At 44.7% G+C, this 25,099-nt stretch overlaps 1 protein-coding gene across 8 annotated transcripts in view; it reads right to left on the reverse strand.

Moving 5' to 3' along the window:
• The window catches only part of LOC144509816 (tumor necrosis factor receptor superfamily member 5-like), a 125,887-nt gene that overhangs the window by 65,977 nt on the left and 34,811 nt on the right, over positions 1–25,099 (reverse strand). For 3 of the 8 annotated variants that reach the window (XM_078238660.1, XM_078238659.1, XM_078238658.1), the window contains exon 1: positions 1,534–2,191. The exons of 3 other annotated variants lie outside the window; for them this stretch is intronic. In XM_078238660.1, coding sequence (XP_078094786.1) covers positions 1,534–1,578 — 45 coding nt within the window. In that variant the 5' untranslated portion in view covers positions 1,579–2,191. Of the gene's footprint in view, positions 1–1,157; positions 1,198–1,533; positions 2,192–25,099 lie in introns of those variants that run through there. 2 more of the 8 variants (XM_078238661.1, XM_078238666.1) reach the window with 2 other exon arrangements.

Consider the following 25,099-nt stretch of genomic DNA (forward strand, 5'->3'; position numbering starts at 1 on the left):
CCCTGGAGCGTAGAAGAATGAGGGGAGATTTGATAGAGGTGTATAAGATTTTGATGGGTATAGATAGAGTGAATGCAAGCAGGCTTTTTCCGCTGAGGCTAGGGGAGAAAAAAACCAGAGGGCATGGGTTAAGGGTGAAAGGAGAAATGTTTAAAGGGAATATTAGGGGGGGGCTTCTTCACGCAGAGTGGTGGGAGTGTGGAATGAGCTGCCAGATAAAGTGGTAAATGCTTTTAACATTTAAGAAAAACTTGGACGGGTTCATGGATGAGAGGGGTGTGGAGGGATATGGTCCAAGTGCAGGTCAGTGGGACTAGGCAAAAAATGGTTCGGCACAGACAAGAAGGGCCAAATGGCCTGTTTCTGAGCTGTAATTTTCTATGGTTCTATATTGCTGAATATTCAGTGATCCGAGAGCAAAGCTTTATTGCGCTCACAAATTCCACAAAAGGTCTGTCTTCAAACGTCTGTCACATTCCAAAATCAGTTATGATGTGGAGATGCCGGCATTGGACTGGGGTAGGCACAGTAATAAGTCTCACAACACCAGGTTAAAGTCCAACAGTCCAAGGCCAAATCAACACGGCACGGTAGCACAGTGGTTAGCACTGCTGCTTCACAGCTCCAGGGACCTGGGTTCGATTCCCCGCTCGGGTCACTGTCTGTGTGGAGTTTGCACATTCTCCTCGTGTTTGCGTGGGTTTCCTCCGGGTGCTCCGGTTTCCTCCCACAGTCCAAAGATGTGCGGGTTAGGTTGATTGGCCAGGTTAAAATTGCCCCTGAGGTGCGTAGGTTAGAGGGATTAGCGGGTAAATATGTGGGGGTAGGGCCTGGGTGGGATTGTGGTCGGTGCAGACTCGATGGGCCGAATGGCCTCCTTCTGCACTGTAGGGTTTCTATGATTTCTATGAACCTGTTAGAATTTAACCTGGTGTTGTGAGATTTGTTACTAAAATCACTTAGTTTAAGAAGGATCGATGAATTAATGATGTTGCCGAACTGAATATGCTGAGACTGACAGACACTTGATTTTGACGCAGGGTAGCTGCTGAAAGTAAATAAATTGGACTCAGTCAACATTGTCCCTACGAAGATGGACGCCGCGCATGCGCGCTGATACCCAGATACCGACCACACCGCGCATGTGCGTTGCTGACCTGCTACCGCCCACTCACTGCGCATGCGTCTCGACCCCTTTGTTCAAATCCGCTCGAGAGTAACCGCCATCTCGAGGCTGTCCGCCAGGGGGAGAGAGAGAGAGAGAGACCACACTGACAGAGAGAGAGAGAGACCACACTGACAGAGAGACAGGCGGTCGGTGAGAATTACTTTCCGTCTTCAGCAAACACCATCGACAATAATGTGTACTTGTGATTTTCTAATGTGGCGCTGCCCCATCCATCTCCACAACATCCACTGGAATTCAATCAATCTCTCCCCCCTCCCGGTTTTAACCGCGAGGGCCTGAGAGCCCCGCGGGGGCCCTCCCGCCCCGATCCCGCGGGGGACACGGTCTCAAACCCAGTCACTCACCGGTGAAATTCTCCCCCCGATCGGGATGGGAAACCCAGACCCCATCCGCAGGGGAACCGCTTGTTAAACTCTCCGCTTTTTAAACTCTCCGCTTTCTAAACGCGCTGCTCCGCACCCGAACGTTAGGCGGAAACGTCTGTTTCTACTTTCAGTTTTGGTCCGGAACTACCACAAGACCCAATCACAAGGTTTAATCTGTGGAATCAGGCTGTGGTGAGTCAGTGTTGGAACCAAGTCCTGTTTGTGCTTGAACATTGGACTCTGTCTCTCTCTTTGCAGCCTCCCCCTCCCTCAGTGTTTGTGTGAAATGGGCTAATGTTTTAAAGGCTAATTTACAAACAGCTTCAGTGTACTCGGTTGCTCTTTGTTAGGTTCACCTCTGACAGTACAATTTCCATTCCCACAGTGGCACCAACCAGAAAAGCTGGGGGAGAAACAAGGCTCTCGGGTGCTCACTGTAGTTTTAGGTGCTGCGTGGCTTCCTGATGCTGAAAATGGGGAGTGAGATGTGTGTGTTTTTGGTGGGAAGTGTGCCAAAAAACATCTTGATCAGTTTAGGAGCACACATTGATGCCAGTTGGTGTGCAATGCTGATTTGAAGCCAGTGCTGCCATTTTCAAACACTGTGCCCCAACCTACACCTTGCCTTGACCTCAACATTTAAAAAATTTTTTACATTTTTTTACTCCATTCATAAAGTCATAAAGACAATGCTCAGAATGGATTGAGCAAACCCAAACCAATTCCAACAACCAAATTAAAAATCCAATTCATTGTCCCCATAAGAGACAAACAAGGTCCAAGCCGACAAGATGAGGCATTTCATAGAATCATAGAAACCCTACAGTGCAGAAGGAGGCCATTCGGCCCATCGAGTCTGCACCGACCACAATCCCACCCAGGCCCTACCCCCACATATTTACCCACTAATCCCTCTAATCTACGCATCCCAGGACTCTAAGGGGCAATTTTTAACCTGGCCAATCAACCTAACCCGCACATCTTTGGACTGTGGGAGGAAACCGGAGCACCCGGAGGAAACCCACGCAGACACGAGGAGAATGTGCAAACTCCACACAGACAGTGACCCGAGCCAGGAATCGAACCCGGGACCCTGGAGCTGTGAAGCAGCAGTGCTAACCACTGTGCTACCGTTATTAGAATCATAGAAATCATAGAAACCCTACAGTGCGGAAGGAGGCCATTCGGCCCATCGAGTCTGCACCGACCACAATCCCACCCAGGCCCTATCCCCACACATTTACTTGCTAATCCCTCTAACCTACGCATCTCAGGACTCTAAGGGGCAATTTTTAACCTGGCCAATCAACCTAACCCGCACATCTTTGGACTGTGGGAGGAAACCGGAGCACCCGGAGGAAACCCACGCAGACATGAGGAGAATGTGCAAACTCCGCACAGACAGTGACCCGAGCCGGGAATCGAACCCGGGACCCTGGAGCTGTGAAGCAGCAGTGCTAACCACTGTGCTACCGTGCCACCCCATCTTGGGCTTCATCTGATGCTTCATAGCCAAATTTTAAACAATGTTAAACAGCAGGAAGGAATTTCGTCAGCATTACCCAAAACAATCAAAAACTGCACACAGTTTAGTTCCTGGATTCTACCTTTCGATGCAACTGGCTGAAGAATCTATTCTAGAACATGTGTTCGTAGTCTCTGGTTAAGGGATCAGCAATTTAGGACTGAGATGAAGAGAATATTCTTCATTTGGAGAATTTTTGAAATTCTCTACCTCAGAGGACTTTAGATCCTCAATCATTGCATATATTGCATACCGAGCTGGGATCAGTGTTCTGGCGAAGAGAGTAAATGGGGTGGTCAATAGGACTTTAAACTAGAGATTGGGGGGGAAGGGAAAGTCAGGGAACCAAGAGGTGAAGGAATCAGTGGGAAGCGTAGCTGCTTAGGATTACAAAAAATCACGAAAAGACAGCGCTCAGGAGAGGTTACGATAGTCCCCATCTCACAAAATATGACACAGTGTCTGGAAAGGCTCAGTAAACCAAGGTCCACCACACTACGAAAACAAAAAGGGACGGTCAATAGGGAATTAAAGGTGCTATATTTAAATGCCCGCAGTGTCCGGAACAAGATAGATGAGCTTGTGGCCCAGATTGTGACTGGCAGGTATGATGTGGTAGGCATCACAGAGACGTGGTTGCAGGGGGTTCAGGACTGGCAGTTAAACATCCAGGGATTCACAACCTATCGAAAAGACAGAGAGGTGGGTAGAGGGGGCGGGGTTGCCTTGTTAATTAGAAATGAAATTAAATCAATAGCACTAAACGACATAGGGTCAGACGATGTGGAGTCTGTGTGGGTAGAGTTGAGGAACCACAAAGGCAAAAAAACCATAATGGGAGTTATGTACAGGCCTCCTGACAGTGGTCAGGACCAGGGGCACAAAATGCACCACGAAATAGAAAGGGCATGTCAGAAAGGCAAGGTCACAGTGATCATGGGGGATTTCAATATGCAGGTGGACTGGGTAAATAATGTTGCCAGTGGACCCAAAGAAAGGGAATTCATTGAATGTTTACAGGACGGCTTTTTGGAACAGCTTGTGATGGAGCCCACGAGGGAACAGGCTATTCTGGACTTAGTGTTATGTAATGAGCCAGACGTGATAAAAGATCTTAAAGTAAGGGAACACTTAGGAAGCAGTGATCATAATATGGTAGAATTCAGTCTGCAATTTGAAAGAAGGAAGGCAGAATCAGATGTGAAGGTTCTACAGTTAAATAAAGGTAATTACAGGCGCATGAGGGAGGAACTGACAAAAATCGACTGGAAGCAGAGCCTAGTGGGAAAGACAGTAGAACAGCAATGGCAGGAGTTTCTGGGAGTAATTGAGGACACAGTGCAGAGGTTCATCCCAAACAAAAGAAAGGTTATCAGAGGGGGGATTAGGCAGCCATGGCTGACAAAGGAAGTCAGGGAATGCATCAAGGCAAAAGAGAGAGCCTATAATGTGGCAAAGAGTAGTGGGAAGTCAGAAGATTGGGAAGGCTATAAAAACAAACAGAGGATAACAAAGAGAGAAATAAGGAAGGAGAGGATCAAATATGAAGGTAGGCTAGCCAGTAACATTAGGAATGATAGTAAAAGTTTCTTTAAATACATTAAAAACAAACGGGAGGCAAAAGTAGACATTGGGCCGCTCCAAAATGACGCTGGTAATCTAGTGATGGGAGACAAGGAAATAGCTGAGGAACTTAATAAGTACTTTGCGTCAGTCTTCACAGTAGAAGACATGAGTAATATCCCAACAATTCAGGAAAGTCAGGGGGCAGAGTTGAATATGGTTGCCATCACAAAGGAGAAAGTGCTAGAGAAACTAAAAGGTCTGAAAATTGATAAATCTCCGGGCCCAGATGGGCTACATCCTAGAGTTCTAAAGGAGATAGCTGAAGAAATAGTGGAGGCGTTAGTTATGATCTTTCAAAAGTCACTGGAGTCAGGGAAAGTCCCAGAGGATTGGAAAATCGCTGTTGTAACCCCACTGTTCAAGAAGGGAACAAGAAAAAAGATGGAAAATTATAGGCCAATTAGCCTAACCTCAGTTGTTGGCAAAATTCTAGAATCCATCGTTAAGGATGAGATTTCTAAATTCTTGGAAGTGCAGGGTCGGATTAAGACAAGTCAGCATGGATTTAGTAAGGGGAGGTCGTGCCTGACAAACCTGTTAGAGTTCTTTGAAGAGATAACAAATAGGTTAGACCAAGGAGAGCCAATGGATGTTATCTATCTTGACTTCCAAAAGGCCTTTGACAAGGTGCCTCACGGGAGACTGCTGAGTAAAATAAGGGCCCATGGTATTCGAGGCAAGGTACTAACATGGATTGACGATTGGCTGTCAGACAGAAGGCAGAGAGTTGGGATAAAAGGTTCTTTCTCAGAATGGCAACCGGTGACAAGTGGTGTCCCGCAGGGTTCAGTGTTGGGGCCACAGCTGTTCTCTTTATATATTAACGATCTAGATGACGGGACTGGGAGCATTCTGGCCAAGTTTGCCGATGATACAAAGATAGGTGGAGGGGCAGGTAGTATTGAGGAGGTGGGGAGGCTGCAGAAAGATTTAGACAGTTTAGGAGAGTGGTCCAAGAAGTGGCTGATGAAATTCAACGTGGGCAAGTGCGAGGTCGTACACTTTGGAAAAAAGAATAGAGGCATGGACTATTTTCTAAACGGTGACAAAATTCATAATGCTAAAGTGCAAAGGGACTTGGGAGTCCTAGTCCAGGATTCTCTAAAGGTAAACTTGCAGGTTGAGTCCGTAATTAGGAAAGCAAATGTAATGTTGTCATTTATCTCAAGAGGCTTGGAATACAAAAGCAGGGATGTACTTCTGAGGCTTTATAAAGCACTGGTTAGGCCCCATTTGGAGTACTGTGAGCAATTTTGGGCCCCACACCTCAGGAAGGACATACTGGCACTGGAGCGGGTCCAGCGGAGATTCACACGGATGATCCCAGGAATGGTAGGCCTGACATACGATGAACGTCTGAGGATCGTGGGATTATATTCATTGGAGTTTAGGAGGTTGAGGGGAGATCTGATAGAAACTTACAAGATAATGAACGGCTTAGATAGGATGGACGTAGGGAAGTTGTTTCCATTAACAGGGGAGACTAGGACGCGGGGGCACAGCCTTAGAATAAAAGGGAGTCACTTTAGAACAGAGATGAGGAGAAATTTCTTCAGCCAGAGAGTGGTGGGTCTGTGGAATTCATTGCCACAGAGGGCTGTGGAGGCCGAGACGTTGAGCGTCTTCAAGACAGAAATTGATAAATTCTTGATTTCTCGAGGAATTAAGGGCTATGGGGAGAGAGCGGGTAAATGGAGTTGAAATCAACCATGATTGAATGGTGGAGTGGACTCGATGGGCCGAATGGCCTTACTTCCGCTCCTATGTCTTATGGTCTTATGGTCTTATATTGAAGACTCGTGGATAGATTTTTGGGCACTAAGGAAATCGAGGGATACGAGGACAGAAACAGATAGTGGGGTTGATGCAGATGTTCAGCCCTGATTTAACTGAATGGCAGAGCAAAAAGTTGGGCCACATGTCTAGACCACTCAGGATCTTATTTCAAACACCTCTTTGTAAACACCAGTGAATACAAACCTAACCCCTCCAACCTTTCCTCATAAGACAACCTGCCCATTCCTGGTATTTGGCTGGTAAACCTCTGAACTGTTTCAAACGCATTTCCATTTCTCTTCAAAAAGGAGACCATTACTGTAGACAGTACCCCAAATGTGATCTCATTGGTGTCCTGTATAATTGAAGCATAACCTGCCTACTTTTGGGGATAATCAATTCCCCTCACAATAAACAATCATGTTTGATAAGCTTTCCCAATTACTTGCTGTACCTGCATGCTAGTCTTTGCCAATGATGCAGTTTTTGTGGTTCATTCATCTGAAGGTGCATAGTCAATTCCACACACTTTCTCAACTGTTGCAGAGTAATTTGGATTCAGGATTAGCCAGCAATAAAACAGTGACAATGACATGAGGTGGCCAGTCTGAAGTAACATTACAACTGAATAACACTGAAGTGAACAAGGTAGACATATTCTGCTGACATCGACAATCTCAAGTGAAATGAAGCTTGGTGAGGGGGACACCAGCGTGTATTCGAGCTGCTACAACATTAGAAAAGCTTCCAGCAAGAGCCTGGAAAACCCCAATCTGACAATTCCCATCCAACTAAGTAGATTGCTGTCTGCAGCTGAAACCTGGATTCCATATCAGAAGCAGGAACACAGTTTGACTTGAAGATTCCCTAGAACCCTGCATGGAAACTTCACAGTGCAATGATAATTCCCTTTAACGTTCAAATCAGTCAAATGTTAATACAAATATTAGGAAGTTGCCACAACGGGTTAATTGTATTGCTATAGATTCGAGAGTCAAAACATTCAGCAGGAATAAACAATATAGTGTAAACAAGGATGTATAGTGGAGGGCAGCACGGTGGCACAGTGGTTAGCACTGTTGCCTCAGACCTAGGGATCCGGGTTCAATTCCGGCCTTGCGTAACTGTGTGGAGTTTGCACATTCTCCCTGTATCTGCATGGGTATCCCCTGGGTGCTCTGGTTTCCCCCTACAGTCCAAAGATGTGCATGTTAGGTTGATTGGCCATGCTAAATTGTCCCTAGGTGTCCCAAGATGTGTAGGTTAGGGAGATTTGTGGGGTAAATACGTGGGGTTACGGAGGTGGGGGCCTTGGTAAGGTGCTCAGTTGGAGAGTTGGTGCTGACTCCATGGACCGAAAGCCCCCTTCTGCACTGTAGAGATCCCACTACTAAGAGTGAGAGTCCTGATAAATAAAGTTAAACTGTGGGCCTAGAATAAAGCGACCATCAAATCACTTTTCAATTACTTTGATGAATGGGTCACTGACGTATACAGTGGTTCGCCAAGTGATTCTTTAGGGACAATTCTCACTCCCAGGAGTGGATTCCTAATCTGAACTGGGAGTTGGTTTGATGTCTGAGAGCCAATACTCTTGCACACTTAGGGTTCCTGACAATCTGAAAATGACATCCTCTATGTGACTATGACTTAGTTCATTGGAAATACAAAATTAAATTCACTTAATTGGCTAAAATAAAATTGCAACATTGTTTTATGGGAAACAAGAACAAAAACTGAATGCAGTGAGCTTCCTGCTATTCTACTGGTCCTGGCTATCAGGCTATGTAAGAAAATTGGGGGAAGGAATGAATTTCCACAGGCATTCCCCAATCCCGTGCTGAAATATCAACACAAACCAAAGAAACATGGACCAGTTATATCATTTCTCTGGTGTTTTTGTCAATGTGATGCTAAAGTTAAATTGAGAGATTAGGGAAACTTTTGGAAATGTCATGACCTGGATCTTTAGAAGATGCTTTATACTCTTAATGACTGAAGCAACAGTTATTTTAAAAGTATTTGTATTTAAAACCATTTTGCCATTGCTTCATTGTTGTTGGTTCAAAATCCTGGAAGTCCCAACCTAACAGCACTGAAGCAGTTCTAAATGGCAGCTCACCATGCATCACCTCCTCAAGGGGAATGAGAAATGAGCAATAAATGCTGGTCTTGCCAACGGTGCCCATGACTGATGAATGCACCCTTTATCCTGCTACGTAATTATAATAAAATCACAATGATGTGGCACACAAGGAGGCCATTGTTATCCCTTTGGATAGTTGTGTTTACTCCAAATTTGTTGTCTATTTTCTTCAATTTCTCAACTGCATTTTTATTATGGTCAGTGATAATATGAAATGATGAAGCACGTTCATTTTATTTGGTAAACTGAGCCTGAGACTCGAAGCTTCTTGGTATGGTCCAGTAAAACTAAATGATGCTTATTGTGCCTTCAAAGCAAGTTCCTACTTTCAACAAATGAAGCTTTGCGAAAGACAGCAATTTTGAGCACCAGTTATATCATGTGAGCTTTTGTAACTGTCCATCCAGTCCAGAAAAAAGCTGTGAAATGCTTTTTGAACACTGTTCTCTCTATATAGCACATATAAATGCAAGCTGTTGTTAAGATTTGATCCTAGGGTTGGAATTTTAATGGGATTAACCTCACAGCGGTAGGGGAGTTTCTGGCAGAGGTTGGAAACCCCAGCATTGCAGGACCAGGCTTGCTGTGGCTGCCTAACATCCAGGTTTGCTGACCAATCACAGAGCATAGACATGATGATGACCATCACTTGCCAATGAAAGAATTTCTATTTAAAGGGACTCTGAACTTGGTCAGAATGGCCACTTCCAGCTTTGTTTCTGAAGGCTGCACAAAGCAAAAGGATATATATGAGATGTGAGAAGGTTGCCTTTCCCGGTTTTCTAAATCTTTCCTGGAGATGATGTGGGAAGTGCTGCGTGCTCAAAGAGATTATTGTTCTCCATGGATGGGGAAAAGGCCAGTTACCAAACTAAACAGGAAGTCTGTGAAGCTACTGTGCCTTTAAGAAATGTACTTTAATCCTGTTTCTCCGCAGTTCTTTTAAGAGGGCCTTTTATGCTTGTTGCCGACTTGTCTGAGTAGATGTCCTTTAATTGCTGCTTAAATGATTTAATGGGTTTTTATTTTTAACCTGGGCCTAATGCGCTCTCTGGGAGTTTATGACCCCCAGGCACCCACCACCCTCTGTGTAAAAAAAACATTTGCCTTGTATATCTCCTTTAAACCTTGCCTCTCTCACCTTAAACCTATGCCCCCGAGTAATTGACTCTTCCACCCTGGGAAAAAGCTTCTGACTAGCCACTCTGTCCAAGCCCTTCATAATCTTGTAGACTTCGATCAGGTCGCCCTTCAACCTCCATCGTTCCAGTCATAACAAACCAAGTTTCTCCAACCTCTCCTCATAGTTAATGCCCTCCATACCAGGCAACATCCTGGTAAATCTTTTCTGTACCCTGTCCAAAGCCTCCACATCCTTCTGGTAGTGTGGCGATCAGAATTGAACACTATATTCCAAGTGCAGCCTAACTGAGGTTCTATAAAGCTGCAACATGACTGGCCAATTTTTAAACTCAATGTCCCAGCCAATGAAGGCAAGCATGCCGTATGCCTTCTTGACTACCTTCTCCACTTGCATTGCCACTTTGTGACCTGTGTACCTGTACACCCAGATCCCTCTGCCTATCAATACTCTTAAGGGTTCTGCCATTTACTGTATATTTCCCATCTGTATTAGACCTTCCAAAATGCATTACCTCACATTTGTCCAGATTAAACTTCATCTGCCATCTCTCTGCCCAAGTCTCCGACCGATCTATACCCTGCTGTTCCCCCTCGGTCCTCATTGCTATCCGCAATTCCACCAACCTTTGTGTTGTCTGCAAACTTAATAATCAAACCAGTTACATTCTCCTCCAAATCATTTATATATATTACAAACAGCAAAGGTCCCAGCAGTGATCCCTGAGGAACGGCATTAGTCACAGCCCTCCATTCAGAAGTGCACCCTTTCACTGCTACCCTCTGTCTTCTATGACCGAGCCAGTTCTGTATCCATCTTGCCAGCCCACCTCTGATCCCATGCAACTTCACCTTCTGTACAGTCTGCCATGAGAGACCTTGTCAAAAGCTTTACTGAAGTCCATGTAGACAACATCCATTGCCCTACCCTCATCAGTCATCTTTGTCACTTCCTTGAAAAACTCGATCAAGTTAGTGAGACACGACCCGCCCCCCCGCCCCCCCCCCCCCTTTCATATAACCATGTTGTGTCTCACTAATATGCCCACTTAGGTTTAAATAGGGAGTGTCTTGTGGAATAATGGCTCTCTTTTAGAGGCTAAGAAGTTCCTGGGGGTGGAAGAAGTCACTCAGGGTGGTTTACAAAAGGTAAAACAAAGCTTTTGGAATTAGCAAGAACATTGTAGTTGACATTACCTGATGGTGTGAGGAAGGAGGAGATAATTGATGTGACAGCTCAGCATTTAAAATTTCCAGAAACACAGTCAGAATCATTGGGAATGGCTAGAATTCAATTACAAATGAAGCAACATGAATTCAAGGGAAAGAGAGAGATTAGCAAAAGCCAGAGTAAGGGAGGCCATTGCAGCAGAAAAAGCAAGAGAAAGTGGGGGGAGGGGAGAGGGCAAAAAACACGAGACTACTTGAATTGCAGGCAAGGGAAATAGTGAGAGAGGAAAGAGAAAGAGAGAGAGAATTTGAACTTCGGAAACTGGAAATAAAAAGTGCAAGTCAATTTGAGGGAGTTGTAAGGGAAAAATACAGGTTGAGAGTAGTGATGAGGACGCTAGATGCTACGACAACGGATGAATGGACACTGCTCGACAGTCACCAGGCAGGAGTGTTCCCTTCCTGTTGGAGAACACTTCAGCAGTCAAGGGCATTCAGCCTCCGATCTTCGGGTAAGCGTTCTCCAGGGCGGCTTCAAGACACGACAATACAGAATCGCCGAGCAGAAACTTGATAGCCAAGTTCCGCACACAAGAGGATGGCCTCAACCGAGATTGTGGGTTCATGTCCCAAAATCTCACTAACAGTCCTGGCTGGAGACAATTCACACCTCTTTAACCTGTGCTTAACCCTGTCTCCACTGGCATTGTCTGTACTTGTAAAGGCTTGATTACCTGCAAAGACTCGCATTCCAACCATTATCTTGCAATTGAGTCTGTGTCTATATATGCCCTGTTTGTGAATCCAACTCTCCGCTCACTGATGAAGGGGCAGTGCTCTGAAAGCTCGTGATACCAAATAAATCTGTTGGACTTTAACCTGGTGTTGTGAGACTTCTTGCTGTAATCCCCATTGATGTAGACAGGGGCATGTCCTCCACTATGCTTCCTGAAGTCAATGACTAACTGCTTAATTTTACTGACATCGAGGGAGAGATTATTGTTGTTCCACCATTTTACCAGATTCTCTGTCACTTTTCTGTACCTCTCTTCCTGGATGACTGTCTTGTTCTGCAGGGCATTAGTGCTGACCATTGCTGCCACTGCTTCCTGTGCGAGGTTCATGTCCTTGCAATCTCTTCAGTGAGGCTTTGGAGAACTTTGGGGCAGATTTCCTGGCAGACATCACTTTCTGTAAAGTGGGGCTACTGTGTGCTGGGGCAGCTTTGAAATGTGCTGTGCCGGTGACTGCTGCACAGAGGTGATGGCGGGGTGGGTGAATAAGAGGCTGCCCGCCAGCAATTCAGTGTGGAGCCCATGGGTGAAATTTGTTTTTCTAAGTGCCACACTGTTTGGCAGGAAAAGCCGCATTGCAGTTGGTGCTTGAACACCATTTTTTTCCGTCTCACATCAGCCTTTGCCGATATTGGGGAAAACCCTGGCCTTGGCAGAACCCTTAAGAGTATTGATAGGCAGAGGGATCTGGGTGTACAGGTACACAGATCACTGAAAGTGGCAACGCAGGTGGAGAAGGTAGTCAAGAAGGCACATGGCATGCTTGCCTTCATCGGCCGGGGCATTGAGTTTAAAAATTGACAAGTCATGTTGCAGCTTTAGAGAACCCTAGTTAGGCTGCACTTGGAATATAGTGTTCAATTCTGGTCGCCACACTACCAGAAGGATGTGGAGGCTTTGGAGAGGGTACAGAAAAGATTTACCAGGATGTTGCCATGTATGGAGGGCATTAGCTATGAGGAGAGGTTGGAAAAACTTGGTTTGTTCTCACTGGAACTATGGAGGTTGAGGGGTGACCTGATAGAAGTCTACAAGATTATGAAGGGCATGGATAGAGTGGATAGTCAGAAGCTTTTTCCCAGAGTGGAAGAGTCAATTACTAGGGGGAATTGGTTTAGGATGCGAGGGGCAAGGTTTAAAGGAGATGTACGAGGAAAGTTTTTTACACAGAGGGTGGTGGGTGCCTGGAACTCGCTGCCGGGGGAGGTAGTGGAAGCGGATACGATAGTGAGTTTTAAGGGGCATCTTGACAAATACATGAATTGAATGGGAATAGAGGGATATGGTCCCTGGAAGGGTAGGGGTTTTAGTTCAGTCAGGCAGCATGGTCGGTGCAGACTTGGAGGGCCGAAGGGCCTATTCCTGTGCTGTAATTTTCTTTGTTCTTTGGTCATTTATCCAAACTCCCATAATGGCGTCCATTCCTTCAACTGTTTTTTTCTTCTCTAAAGTATTTTGGGTTGTTTTCTACAAGTGCGATTTTGGAGACAAAGGGTAGAGATAAAATGGGGAAGGGCATTCAGGAAGTAAGAGTGGGTTGGAAGGGGAAGTGATGGAGAAGTAATGCTGGGAATATGTATGATTCTCTGAATTGTACTGCATCTGAGAGTGCATTAGAAGCAGAACTGTACATTTTTTACAACATTTTTGTTTCATGGTCTTTGCATGGTCATAAGAGAACTTGCAGGTTACCATGTCCACTTCTCAAATGGATTGTCCCAGTCTGAAAGTTTGCACAGGCTAGGTTTGTATCTGCTGGTATTTAGAACAGTGAGATTTGATTGAAAGATACCAGATCTTGAAGGGTTTTGAGAGGGTGGATGTGGAAAGCATGTTTCCTCATGTGGGAGAATCCAGAAGCTGAAATGTGACTCTCGTCAATAGGGAGGGGTTGGGGCACAGAGTCTCAACCCGCATGGGAGACTGGCTGCTGGACTCTCGTGGCACCATTGCCAGTATACTGGGAGATCTGTCATCGTGCCTCGTCCCCTCAGGCTCTGCCCCCAATAGGCCCATCTCCTTAGGTCTCTGCCCCCATTAGGCCCTCTCCCCTTAGGCCCCACCTCCTTGGTATTGCCTGGTGCCACCTACCAGGCGCGAGGGTGATTTTGCTGGCAGAACGGGGCCAGAAAGGTGAGAAATCTGGCGTGAACCCGATTTTTCGCCTCTCGTCCTATTTTACCGGCTCGTCATGCTGGTCGATCGGTGTGATGAGCCAGTAAGATCCCACCCAATGTGTATTCTCTGCTATGGTTGTTTCAGCCATTCCGATGGATGAAATAATTGCAGAGATGGAGTATTTTGTATTTGAGCGCAGGACTGGCATTGCCCCACATTTTCTTCTACTTGTGTGTCAAATCCCAGCCACCAGACATAACTTCTTGCAAACCCTTACATTCTTACTATCCCTGGATGACTTTCGTGCAGTTGATCCAGGATTCGACTTGACAAACATGGAGGAATTATCTCTGTGATCCCCCAAAGCAGTACTCCATTTTGGACAGTTAATTCAAGTTTCCTCATAATATGAGGTCTGAATTCAGGATTCTTCCTTTGTTTGTCCAGTGATGTTCCTCTTAACACCATGTTCATAACCTTCCCCATTACCAGATCATTCCTCGTGTGGGACGATATTATTGGTACATTCTATCTGTGAAAAGTATAATATGTTGATCTAGCTATCCTGTGATTTGGTTTTGTCCTGAATTGGCAATCTTGATAAGGCACCAGCTGGCATTGGTATGTTCTCTGACCTCTTTTACTTGATGTCATAATTATGCGCTGCTAGTATTAAAGACATTCTTTATAGTCTGGTAGCATGGTTTTATGAAGGAAAAGTGATACTTGACAAACTTGCTCGAGTTCTTTGAGGACATAACCAGCAAGGTGGATAGTGGGGAACCAATGAGTGTGGTATATCTAGACTTCCAGAAGGCATTTGACAAGATGCTACATAAAAGACTGATCCAGAAGGTAAGATCGCAGGGGACTCGGGGTAGAGTACTAGATTGGATTGAAGATTGGCTGACTGACAGTAATGATGTGGAGATGCCGGCGTTGGACTGGGGTAAACACAGTGAGAGTTTTAACAACACCAGGTTAAAGTCCAACAGGTTTATTTGGTAGCAAATGCCATTAGCTTTCGGAATGCTGCTCCTTCGTCAGATGGAGTGGATATCAGTGGAATGGATATCCACTCCATCTCACGAAGGAGCAGCGCAATAAATGCCAACATTCCAGAGTTTTAACAACACCAGGTTAAAGTCCAACAGGTTTATTTGGTAGCAAATGCCATTAGCTTTCAGAACGCTGTTCCTTCGTCAGATGGAGTGGATATCTGGGTGTCCATGTTCATGAATTGCAGAGAGTCGGTATGCAGGTGCAGCACATAATAAAAAAGGCAAATAGAATGTTGGCATTTATTGCAAAAGGACTGGAGTATAGAGTATTGTGTCCAGTTTTGGTTTCCTTATTTGAGGAAGGATTTGGTGGCTCTGGAGGCAGTTCAGAGAAAGTTCACCAGATTGATTCCGGGGATGAATTTTACTAATGACTTAGAGGAGGGGGCTGAAGGATGGATCAGTAAATTTGCTGATGACACCAAGATTGGTGGAGTAGTGGATGAGGTGGAGGGCTGTTGTAGGCTGCAAAGAGACATAGATAGGATGCAAAGCTGGGCTGAGAAATGGCAAATGGAGTTTAACCCTGATAAATGTGAGGTGATTCATTTTGGTAGGACTAATTTAAATGTGGATTACAGGGTCAAAGGTAGGGTTCTGAAGACTGTGGAGGAACAGAGAGATCTTGGGGTTCATATCCACAGATCTCTAAAGGTTGCCACTCAAGTGGATAGAGCTGTGAAGAAGGCCTATAGTGTGTTAGCTTTTATTAACAGGGGGTTGGAGTTTAAGAGCCGTGGGGTTATGCTGCAACTGTACAGGACCTTGGTGAGACCACATTTGGAATATTGTGTGCAGTTCTGGTCACCTCACTATAAGAAGGATGTGGAAGCACTGGAAAGAGCGCAGAGGAGATTTACCAGGATGCTGCCTGGTTTGGAGGGTAGGTCTTATGAGGAAAGGTTGAGGGAGCTAGGGCTGTTCTCTCTGGAGCGGAGGAGGCTGAGGGGAGACTTAATAGAGGTTTATAAAATGATGAAGGGGATAGATAGAGTGAACGTTCAAAGACTATTTCCTCGGGTGGATGGAGCTATTACAAGGGGGCAGAACTATAGGGTTCGTGGTGGGAGATACAGGAAGGATATCAGAGGTAGGTTCTTTACGCAGAGTGGTTGGGGTGTGGAATGGACTGCCTGCAGTGATAGTGGAGTCAGACACTTTAGGAACATTTAAGCGGTTATTGGATAGGCACATGGAGCACACCAGGATGATAGGGAGTGGGATAGCTTGATCTTGGTTTCAGATAAAGCTCGGCACAACATCGTGGGCCGAAGGGCCTGTTCTGTGCTGTACTGTTCTATGTTCTATGTAGGGGAGAGATTACACAGTTTGGGCTTGTGCTCGCTGGAGTTTAGAATGATGAGAGGGGATTGAGATATATAACATTTTAAAAGGGATTAATGAAGTAAATGTAGACCAAATGCTTCCTCTTATGTGGCAATCTAGAACAAGCGGTCACAGGTATAGTTTGAGAGGCGGTAGATTTAAAATTGAGATGAGGACAAACTACTACTTGCAGAGGGTAGTGAATTTGTGGAACTCACAGCCCCATAATGTAGTGGAGTGTGAATTGTTGAATGATTTCAAGTGGGAGATAGACATATTTCTAATAAAAAAGAAGAGAGATATGAGGAACAGGTTGGGAGGTGGATTTCCCTAGACCAGGGAGAGATCAACCATGATCTGATTGAATGGTGGAGCAGGCTCGAAGGGCTGGATTTGCCTACATCTGCTCCTTCATTCCTATGTTTCTCCAATCCTAGACAACTTGCAGCTAATGATAGAATTCCCTTGTAAGGACTAAAATTTTTGTCAACGGCCTGTGGTCAGTCAACAAAGTCTCCCAAATAGGTATTGGTGAAATCTTTTGATTCCAAAAATTATGATTAAGGGCTTCTTTCTCACATTGAGCATAATTCTGTTCAGTGCTTGATAAAGTTCAAGATGCAAATACTATTGGTCGTTCTTCCCCTGTTGACATGACGTGTGAGACAACTGCACCCACCCCATTGGGTAATGCATCACATAGTAATTGAATTTTCAACTTTGGGTTAAATTGGACCAATACTTTTTCTTTAGGTTGACAGCTCATTTTAGGTATGCTTGATGCTACTGCGATGTTCTCTTGCACGCTTTAGTGAAGCAGGATTGACCTCCTGGCTTGTTGGTAATGGTAGAGTGGGGGATATGACATTCCCCACTCTACCATGAGGTTACAGATTGTGGTTGAGTACAATTCTGCTTCTGCTGATGGCCCACAGTGCCTCTGTTCAATCTTGAGTTGTGAGATCTGTTCAAACTTTATTCCATTTAGTATACACAACACAATAGAGGGTTCCTCAATGTGAAATCGAAACTTTGTCTCCACAAGAATTATGCAGTGGTCACTCTTCCCAGTACTGTCATGGATGGATGTATCTGTGGCAGGCAGGTTGGTAAGGATAAGGTCAAGTCTGTTTTTCCCTCTTGGTTCCCTCACCACCTGCTGCAGACTCAGTCTAGCAGCCTATGTCCTTTAGGATCTGGCCAGCTCGGTCTGTAGTGTACAACCAAACAATTCTTGATGGCGGACACTGATGTCCCCAACCAGAGTACATACTGTTACCCTCAACGGTATTCAACATGGCAAGCAATGGGTGAGATAGGGTGGGGGTAGTGGCATGTGGTAATCAGCAGGAGTTTTTCTAGGTGGAAAAAAATTGAAATAAATTGGGACTTTATAGGACATTCATATTGTGGGATGGGTGTGGCTAAGAATCCAAGCAGGTGCTGGAGTGTGGCGACTAGGGGATTTTCACATTGCGGTGTTAATGTAAGCCTACTTGTGAACAGTGGGTGTTGCAATGTAGAACAGGAAAAGATTGCAGTTAGGGGTTTCAGCAAAGAGCAATTTGAAGAGGAGTATGATGATTTTGCAACACAAGAAGCAAGTGGAGGCTGCTAAGGATTAATGGGAGTGTTGCATTTTGTGTGGGTTGGAATACAGGGTTACTAGTTTCTCAGTGAATTGGAGTTTGTGTCGGGTGCTGCTGCAGAATCCAGTGTAAAGAACGTTGAGCGACTGAGCATACACGGGATTTTGAAATTAAATGGTATGGGGAAATGCTGCAAAAATCAAAGCTGAACTATGTCTTATTAAACATCCTCATATTATATTCACCACACGATATCAAAATTCTTGCGAAAAAATTAATTGTCTAAGGAGCTTCAGAAAGTACCTGGCTATATTCCAGCATATGCAGGGATGGTGTAGGAGGGAGGGTTTCAGCTATGTGGATAATTGGAACACTTTCTGGGGGAGGTGGGACCTGTACCAACAGGACGGGGTGCACCTGAACCAGAGCGGCACCAATATCCTGGGAGGGAAATTTGCTACGGCTCTTCGGGGGATTTAAACTAATTTGTCAGGAGGATGGGAAAAGGAGTTGTAGTCCGGAGGTCAGTGAGGTACTGGGAAGGGTATCATGGTCAAAGGTGGGTACCAGCAGACAAGAAGGTGGGTTGAAGTGTGTCTACTTCAATGCAAGGAGCATCCGAAATAAGGCAGGTGAACTTGGGGCGTGGATTGGCACTTGGGACTACGATGTTGTGGCCATTACGGAGACATGGGTAGAACAAGGACAGGAATGGTTGTTGGAAGTTCCGGGGTATAGATGTTTCAGTAAGTGTAGGGTAGCTGGTAAAAGAGGTGGAGGAGTGGCTCTGTTAATCAAGGAGAGTGTAACGGCTGCAGAAAGGCATTTGGAAGGGGATCTGCCTACAGAGGTAATATGGGCTGAGGTTAGGAATAGGAAAGGAGCGGTCACGTTGTTAGGAGTTTACTATAGGCCTCCAAATAGTAATCGAGATGTGGAGCAAGAAATTGCTAATCAGATTATGGATAGGTGTGGAGGTCACAGGGTAGTTGGCATGGGGGACTTTAACCTTCCAAATATTGATTGGAACCTTTATAGGTCGAATAGTTCGGAGGGGGAAGTTTTTGTGCAGTGTGTGCAGGAGGGGTTCCTGACACAATATGTGGATAAGCCGACAAGAGGTGGGGCCACATTGGATTTGGTAATGGGAAATGAGCCGGGCCAAGTGTTGGATTTGGTTGTGGGAGAGCACTTTGGAGATAGTGACCACAATTCGGTGTCTTTTGTTATTGCAATGGAGAGGGAGAGGGCCGTACGGCAGGGCATAGTTTACAATTGGTGGAGAGGTAATTATGATGAAATCAGGTGGGAATTAGGAAGCATAGGATGGGAACAAAAATTGTCAGGCAAAGGCACGAATGATAAGTGAAACTTTTTCAAGGAACAAATACTGCGTGTCCTTGATAGGTATGTCCCTGCCAGGCAGAGAGGAAATGGCCGAGTGAGGGAACCATGGTTCACAAAAGAGGTGGAATGTCTTGAAAAGAGGAAGAAGGAAGCGTATGCTAGGTTGAGAAAACAAGGTTCAGTTGGCTCGATGGAGGGTTACAAGTTAGCAAGAAATGAGCTGAAAAAGGGGCTTAGGAGAGCTAGGAGGGGGCATGAGAAGTCCTTGGCGGGTCGGATCAAGGAAAACCCTAAGGCTTTTTACTCTGTGAGGAATAAAAGAATGACCAGGGTGAGGCTGGGGCCGGTCAAGGACGGCAGTGGGAATTTGTGCATGGAGTCAGAAGAGATAGGAGAGGTGATGAATGAATACTTTTCTTCGGTGTTCACCAAGGAGAGGGGCCATGTTTTTGAGGAAGAGATGGTGTCACAGGCTGATAGGCTGGAGGAAGTAGATGTTCGGAGGGAAGATGTACCAGCAATTTTGAATAAACTGAAAGTCGATAAGTCCCCTGGGCCTGATGAAATATATCCAAGGATTCTTTGGGAGGCAAGGAATGAGATAGCAGAGCCTTTGGCATTGATCTTTGCATCCTCACTGTCCACAGGGGTGGTGCCAGAGGACTGGAGAGTGGCGAATGTGGTTCCTCTGTTTAAGAAAGGGAATAGAAATGACCCTGGTAATTATAGACCAGTGAGTCTTACTTCGGTGGTTGGTAAGTTGATGGAAAAGGTCCTTAGGGATAGGATTTATGACCATTTAGAAAGATGCAGCTTAATCCGGGATAGTCAGCACGGATTTGTGAAGGGCAAGTCTTGCCTCACAAATTTGATTGAATTTTTTGAGGAGGTAACTAAGTGTGTTGATGAAGGTAGTGCAGTTGATGTCATATACATGGATTTTAGTAAGGTGTTTGATAAAGTCCCCCACGGTCGGCTTATGAAGAAAGTAAGGATGTGTGGGATAGAGGGAAGTTTGGCCGATTGGATAGGTAACTGGCTATCTAACAGAAGACAGAGGGTGGTGGTGGATGGAAAATTTTCAGACTGGAAACCGGTTACCAGCGGAGTGCCACAGGGATCAGTGCTTGGTCCTCTGCTATTTGTAATTTTTATAAATGACTTGGAGGAGGGGGCTGAAGGGTGGATCAGTAAATTTGCTGATGACACCAAGATTGGTGGAGTAGTGGATGAGGTGGAGGGCTGTTGTAGGCTGCAAAGAGATATTGATAGGATGCAGAGCTGGGCTGAAAAATGGCAAATGGAGTTTAACCCTGACAAATGCGAGGTGATTCATTTTGGTAGGACAAATTTAAATGTGGATTACAGGGTCAAAGGTAGGGTTCTGAAGAATGTGGAGGAACAGAGAGATCTTGGGGTTCATATCCATAGATCTCTGAAGTTTGCCACTCAAGTGGTAGAGCCGTGAAGAAGGCCTATAGTGTGTTGGCGTTCATTAACAGGGGGTTTGTGTTTAAGAGCCGTGGGGTTATGCTGCAACTGTACAGGACCTTGGTGAGACCACATTTGGAATATTGTGTGCAGTTCTGGTCACCTCACTACAAGAAGGATGTGGAGACACTGGAAAGAGTGCAAAGGAGATTTACCAGGATGCTGCCGGGTTTGGAGGGTAGGTCTTATGAGGAAAGGTTGAGGGAACTTGGGCTTTTCTCTTTGGAGCGGAGGAGGTTGAGAGGAGACTTGATAGAGGTTTATAAGATGATGAGGGGGATAGATAGAGTGAACGTTCAAAGACTATTTCCTCGGTTGAATGGAGCGGTAACTAGGGGGCATAACTATAGGGTTCATGGTGGGAGATATAGGAAGGATGTCCGAGGTAGGTTTTTTACTCAGAGAGTGGTTGGGGTGTGGAATGGACTGCCTGCAGGGATAGTGGAGTCAGAAACTTTAGGAACGTTTAAGAAGCTATTGGATTGTCACATGGAGTACTTCGGGATGATAGGGAGGAAATAGCTTGATCTGGGTTTCAGACAAAGCTTGGCACAACATTGTGGGCCGAAGGGCCTGTTCTGTGCTGTACTGTTCTATGTCTATGTTCTATATCTCCCAACAGTTTTAACAGTTGTGTTTCACATCAGTGAAATTTTTTCATTGATTTATACGTTGCTGGCTAGGCCAGCATTTATTGCCCTTGTGAGCCTCCTTCATGAACTTGCAGCCCCTGTGGTGTAGATACATACACAGTGCTGTTAGGGAGGGAGCTCCAGTGTTTTGACCCAGCGACAGTGATATTCCAATGTATAGCAAGTACCAGAAAGTGAAACATACTGAATGACAGGACAGATGAATGAGGGTCAAATGATGCATTACTGGCTTTAAGCTTGGCCAATTCTATCATTTGCCATAATACCTTCCCCACTGAATCCACTGTGTGCTTTTAGCTTATGTTAGCATTCCTGTCTCTGAGTCAGTTGGTGTAAAGTGTCCAAGCCCTTCTTTGCACTGGAGCTGAATTCTGGATAGCATTGGATGGACTTTGAATCATCTTTATGTGAATGTGATCTGAGGCCCAATATCCAGGATAAGCACAGGATACGTGGGTATCTTTTGTGTTTTAAAAAAGTGTATTTGAATATTTTTGATCATTTGTTATGTAAATATTGGAAATGGGAGAAAAGGTTGTTCAACTTGACAGGTTTGATGGCAGTGTGCATCATGTGATGAAACTTCCAACCAACCAAGAACTTGTTTATTTACTTTGGACTTTGCCTTGCATTATCAGTTCAGCTTCAGTTGTGAAGAAGTTTATCTCTACTAATCGTGACTTGCCCTCTATTTGACTGCAGTTTTAATGTCTTAAGTGAGCTAAGATTTTAATTGGAGCATCCTGTTATATTTAGAGAACATGTAAGAAAATCTCAAGCTGGCTGTTTTGGTGCCTCAATCAATCAATGTCTACTGAGTAGTATGACCCAAAGCGGCTCAACTTTGATCTCCAGCTTGGACTGATTTAACCAATTTCAATTGAGAAAGGCATTGGGGCAGATAATGGTTGGCCATGTTGCCCCTGCATTAGAGAATGAAAAAAAGAATGCATTCCTTTTGACCACTATGGCTACTCATTCAGGAAGTTAACATGTATGGCCACCTGTTGAGGATACAAATGGCAATGCATCCTATTGTTGAACAGTCTGCCAATATTTTTTTCCAAAACGTACTTTATCCATAAAATTTATAAAAGTGAAGTGGATGACCATTCAAGGTTGACATTGCATAAAGTACAAAACAAATCAATTTCTTCTGATACTGTACAATAGAATGTTCATTACAAGTCAAACATTTAGCAGCAGCCCCCCGCCTTACTCTCCCATCCAGAGGTTTTTCATACCTTCCAACAAGCATAGTGGCTGATGGAGCTTAGAAAGTGTCCTTTCCCCATTGTGTTTTAATAGCCTGCCAATATTCCACTGTTGAGGCTCACTAAAATATAATAAATGATTGGGAGAAATACTGGGGGCTGCCTGAAGGCTCTGGAACAGTTTCACGGAAAGGAAAGAATGACTTCTTCAGAGAGGAAGTGGAAAATCCTTTCTGAATGACTGTTTTTTTCCACTCTGATATGATCAAAGCAAAATGTCATTTGTGAAACACTGTCATTTGAACACCTACTTTTTCCATTTTGCCAACAGCCTCCTTCACCTGCCGACTAACAGTTTCCACAACATTCATAAAATGGAACTTGAGATTCACACCTGAGAGAGCGTTAAAGTTTCCATTGCCTGTTTTTGTATTCTTTCTACTGCAGACAATGTTAATAAAGTTCCCTTTATTGTGTGTTTTCTTCTGTTATTTGCAGAAAACTGATTAGAATCTCAGCTCCAGTGAGGTAAAAAAACCAGACATCTCCTCTCAGTCATTATCCTATGACAATCGGGAAAGTTCATGAGGCTGGAGATAGGATTTGAAAAGGATCAGATTGCATTGCTTCCTCAAACTTGCTGGAACGTAGTAAGATTCACAAGTCAAAATTGTACTCTTCAATATTTTCAAACTATTAGTTTCCATGGTGATCCGATGTGTCGACGGACAATGGTGTTTGTTTCAGACTTGTCTTGGACAGGAAGAAGGGGAGGGGGTGAGGAAAGGGAGTGTGAAGTTTATTTTGTGACTCTTCAAGCATCATAAATGTTTTTATTTTCATACTGGATTTCAGACATTTTCATGATTTGAATTACTGTTACTTTTGTATGTGGTAGACAGTTTATAATGGGTTGTCTGTTTGCTGTCCATTCAATGGCCTTCTGCATTGCTGGGTGGAGAAATGGGGTGTCTCCTGCAAAAGATCTCAGTGGATAGATTGATGGAATGTGTTCCACGGTTGGGAACTTAGGGCCACAATTGTACTTTAGGTTATCCTTCATCTTCCACTTATGAAGCAGGTGGAAGCATCATCTGTGCTCTGTGTGGAGTTGTTTGAACGCTGTTTGCTGTCTTTGAGGAAAGATGCAGCCACGAATCTCTGCTGTTGGATGAGTGATGAAGTATTAGTTCTTTATGCTGCATGTGTCCTACAACTCCATCCATCTGGATAATGGGTTAATTACAGTTAATATTTGGTCTCCCAGAATGGTCAACACAATTTTAAGGCTTTCTTGATGGCTTTTTCAAGTCTTGTTGAATAGAATATTCGTCAAGCTCATGGCATTTTCCAGGGTTGTGAATGTAGCCCAGCCTCCCATCCATTGACTCCGTCAACACTTGCTGCTGCCTTGGAAAAGCAGCCAGCATAATCAAGAACCCCATGCACCCGGACATACTCGCTTCCACCTTTTTGCGTCGGGAAAAGGATATAAAAGTCTGAGATCACAACTGACTAAAGAACACCTTCCCATCTGCCATCAGACTCTTGAATGGACCTAACATTTTTTAAGCTGATCTTTCTCTATACTCTAGCTATGACTATAACAGTATATTCTACACCTCCTCTATGTACTATATGAACGATACTTTTGTCTGTATAGCACGCAAGAAACAAAACTTTTCACTGTATCCCAATATATGTGACAATAATAAATCAAATCTAAAATCTCTCAGCACATTGGTGTCATGGTGAATTGCAGAGAGAGCAATGTGGAGTCACTCAGTTTGAACTGGGTTTACCGTTAAGTTTTAACTTTTTGGCTGGTGTTGATGAGGCCCATAGGTGAGAGTCCTGTTCAGAGTGACAGCAAGGTATTTTCGTTGGGGTTCTTGAGAATTGCCTTTCGTAGAAGGAAACATTGAATTCTTCCCAGGTGGCATTATAGTTCAAGTGGAACTCTACACGACACAAATGTCTTTGGATTAGGTGGTGGCATCAGATCTGAAAGTAGCATTTCAGTAAGTCCAAGTCACTTGCTTGTCCAATTGCCTTTGGCTGCTCTGGAACCTGCACCTCCATGTTGGTCGTGAGTAAGAGGGCCAGGTAGAAGCAGCTTTTTCCTTCTCTGAAACCTGCATGTTATTGATAACCCACACCAGGTCAGCCTATGTGCTCGTTCATCAGGAACTTGCCAGTTGATGTCATCCAGAAGACAACTGAATGCCCAAAAGTAGCCTCCCGATCGCAAAAGCATGAAGGCATGATTTGAATTGAATCAAACAATTGCCCCAATTCACATACCACTGCTTGCTCTGTGCATTTCATGATACAGTGTGTATAAAGTGTCAGCCTGATAGTAGCACTTTCGCCTCCAGGGTCACCTGCTGAGGCAGCACAAAGAGGTAAGGTAATGGGACTTGAGCACAAAGATCTAGCCTGACACAGTGCAGTACTGAGGGAGTGCTGCGCTGTCAGAGGTATCGTCCCTTGCATGAGACATCAAACCGAGCCTTGTCTGCCCTCTGAGGTGGAATATTTTGAAGAAGAGCTGGGGCCGAGGGGGCGT

Source organism: Mustelus asterias, chromosome 22, assembly GCF_964213995.1.
Source record: "Mustelus asterias chromosome 22, sMusAst1.hap1.1, whole genome shotgun sequence".
In the NCBI taxonomy this organism is placed as follows: Eukaryota; Metazoa; Chordata; class Chondrichthyes; order Carcharhiniformes; family Triakidae; genus Mustelus; species Mustelus asterias.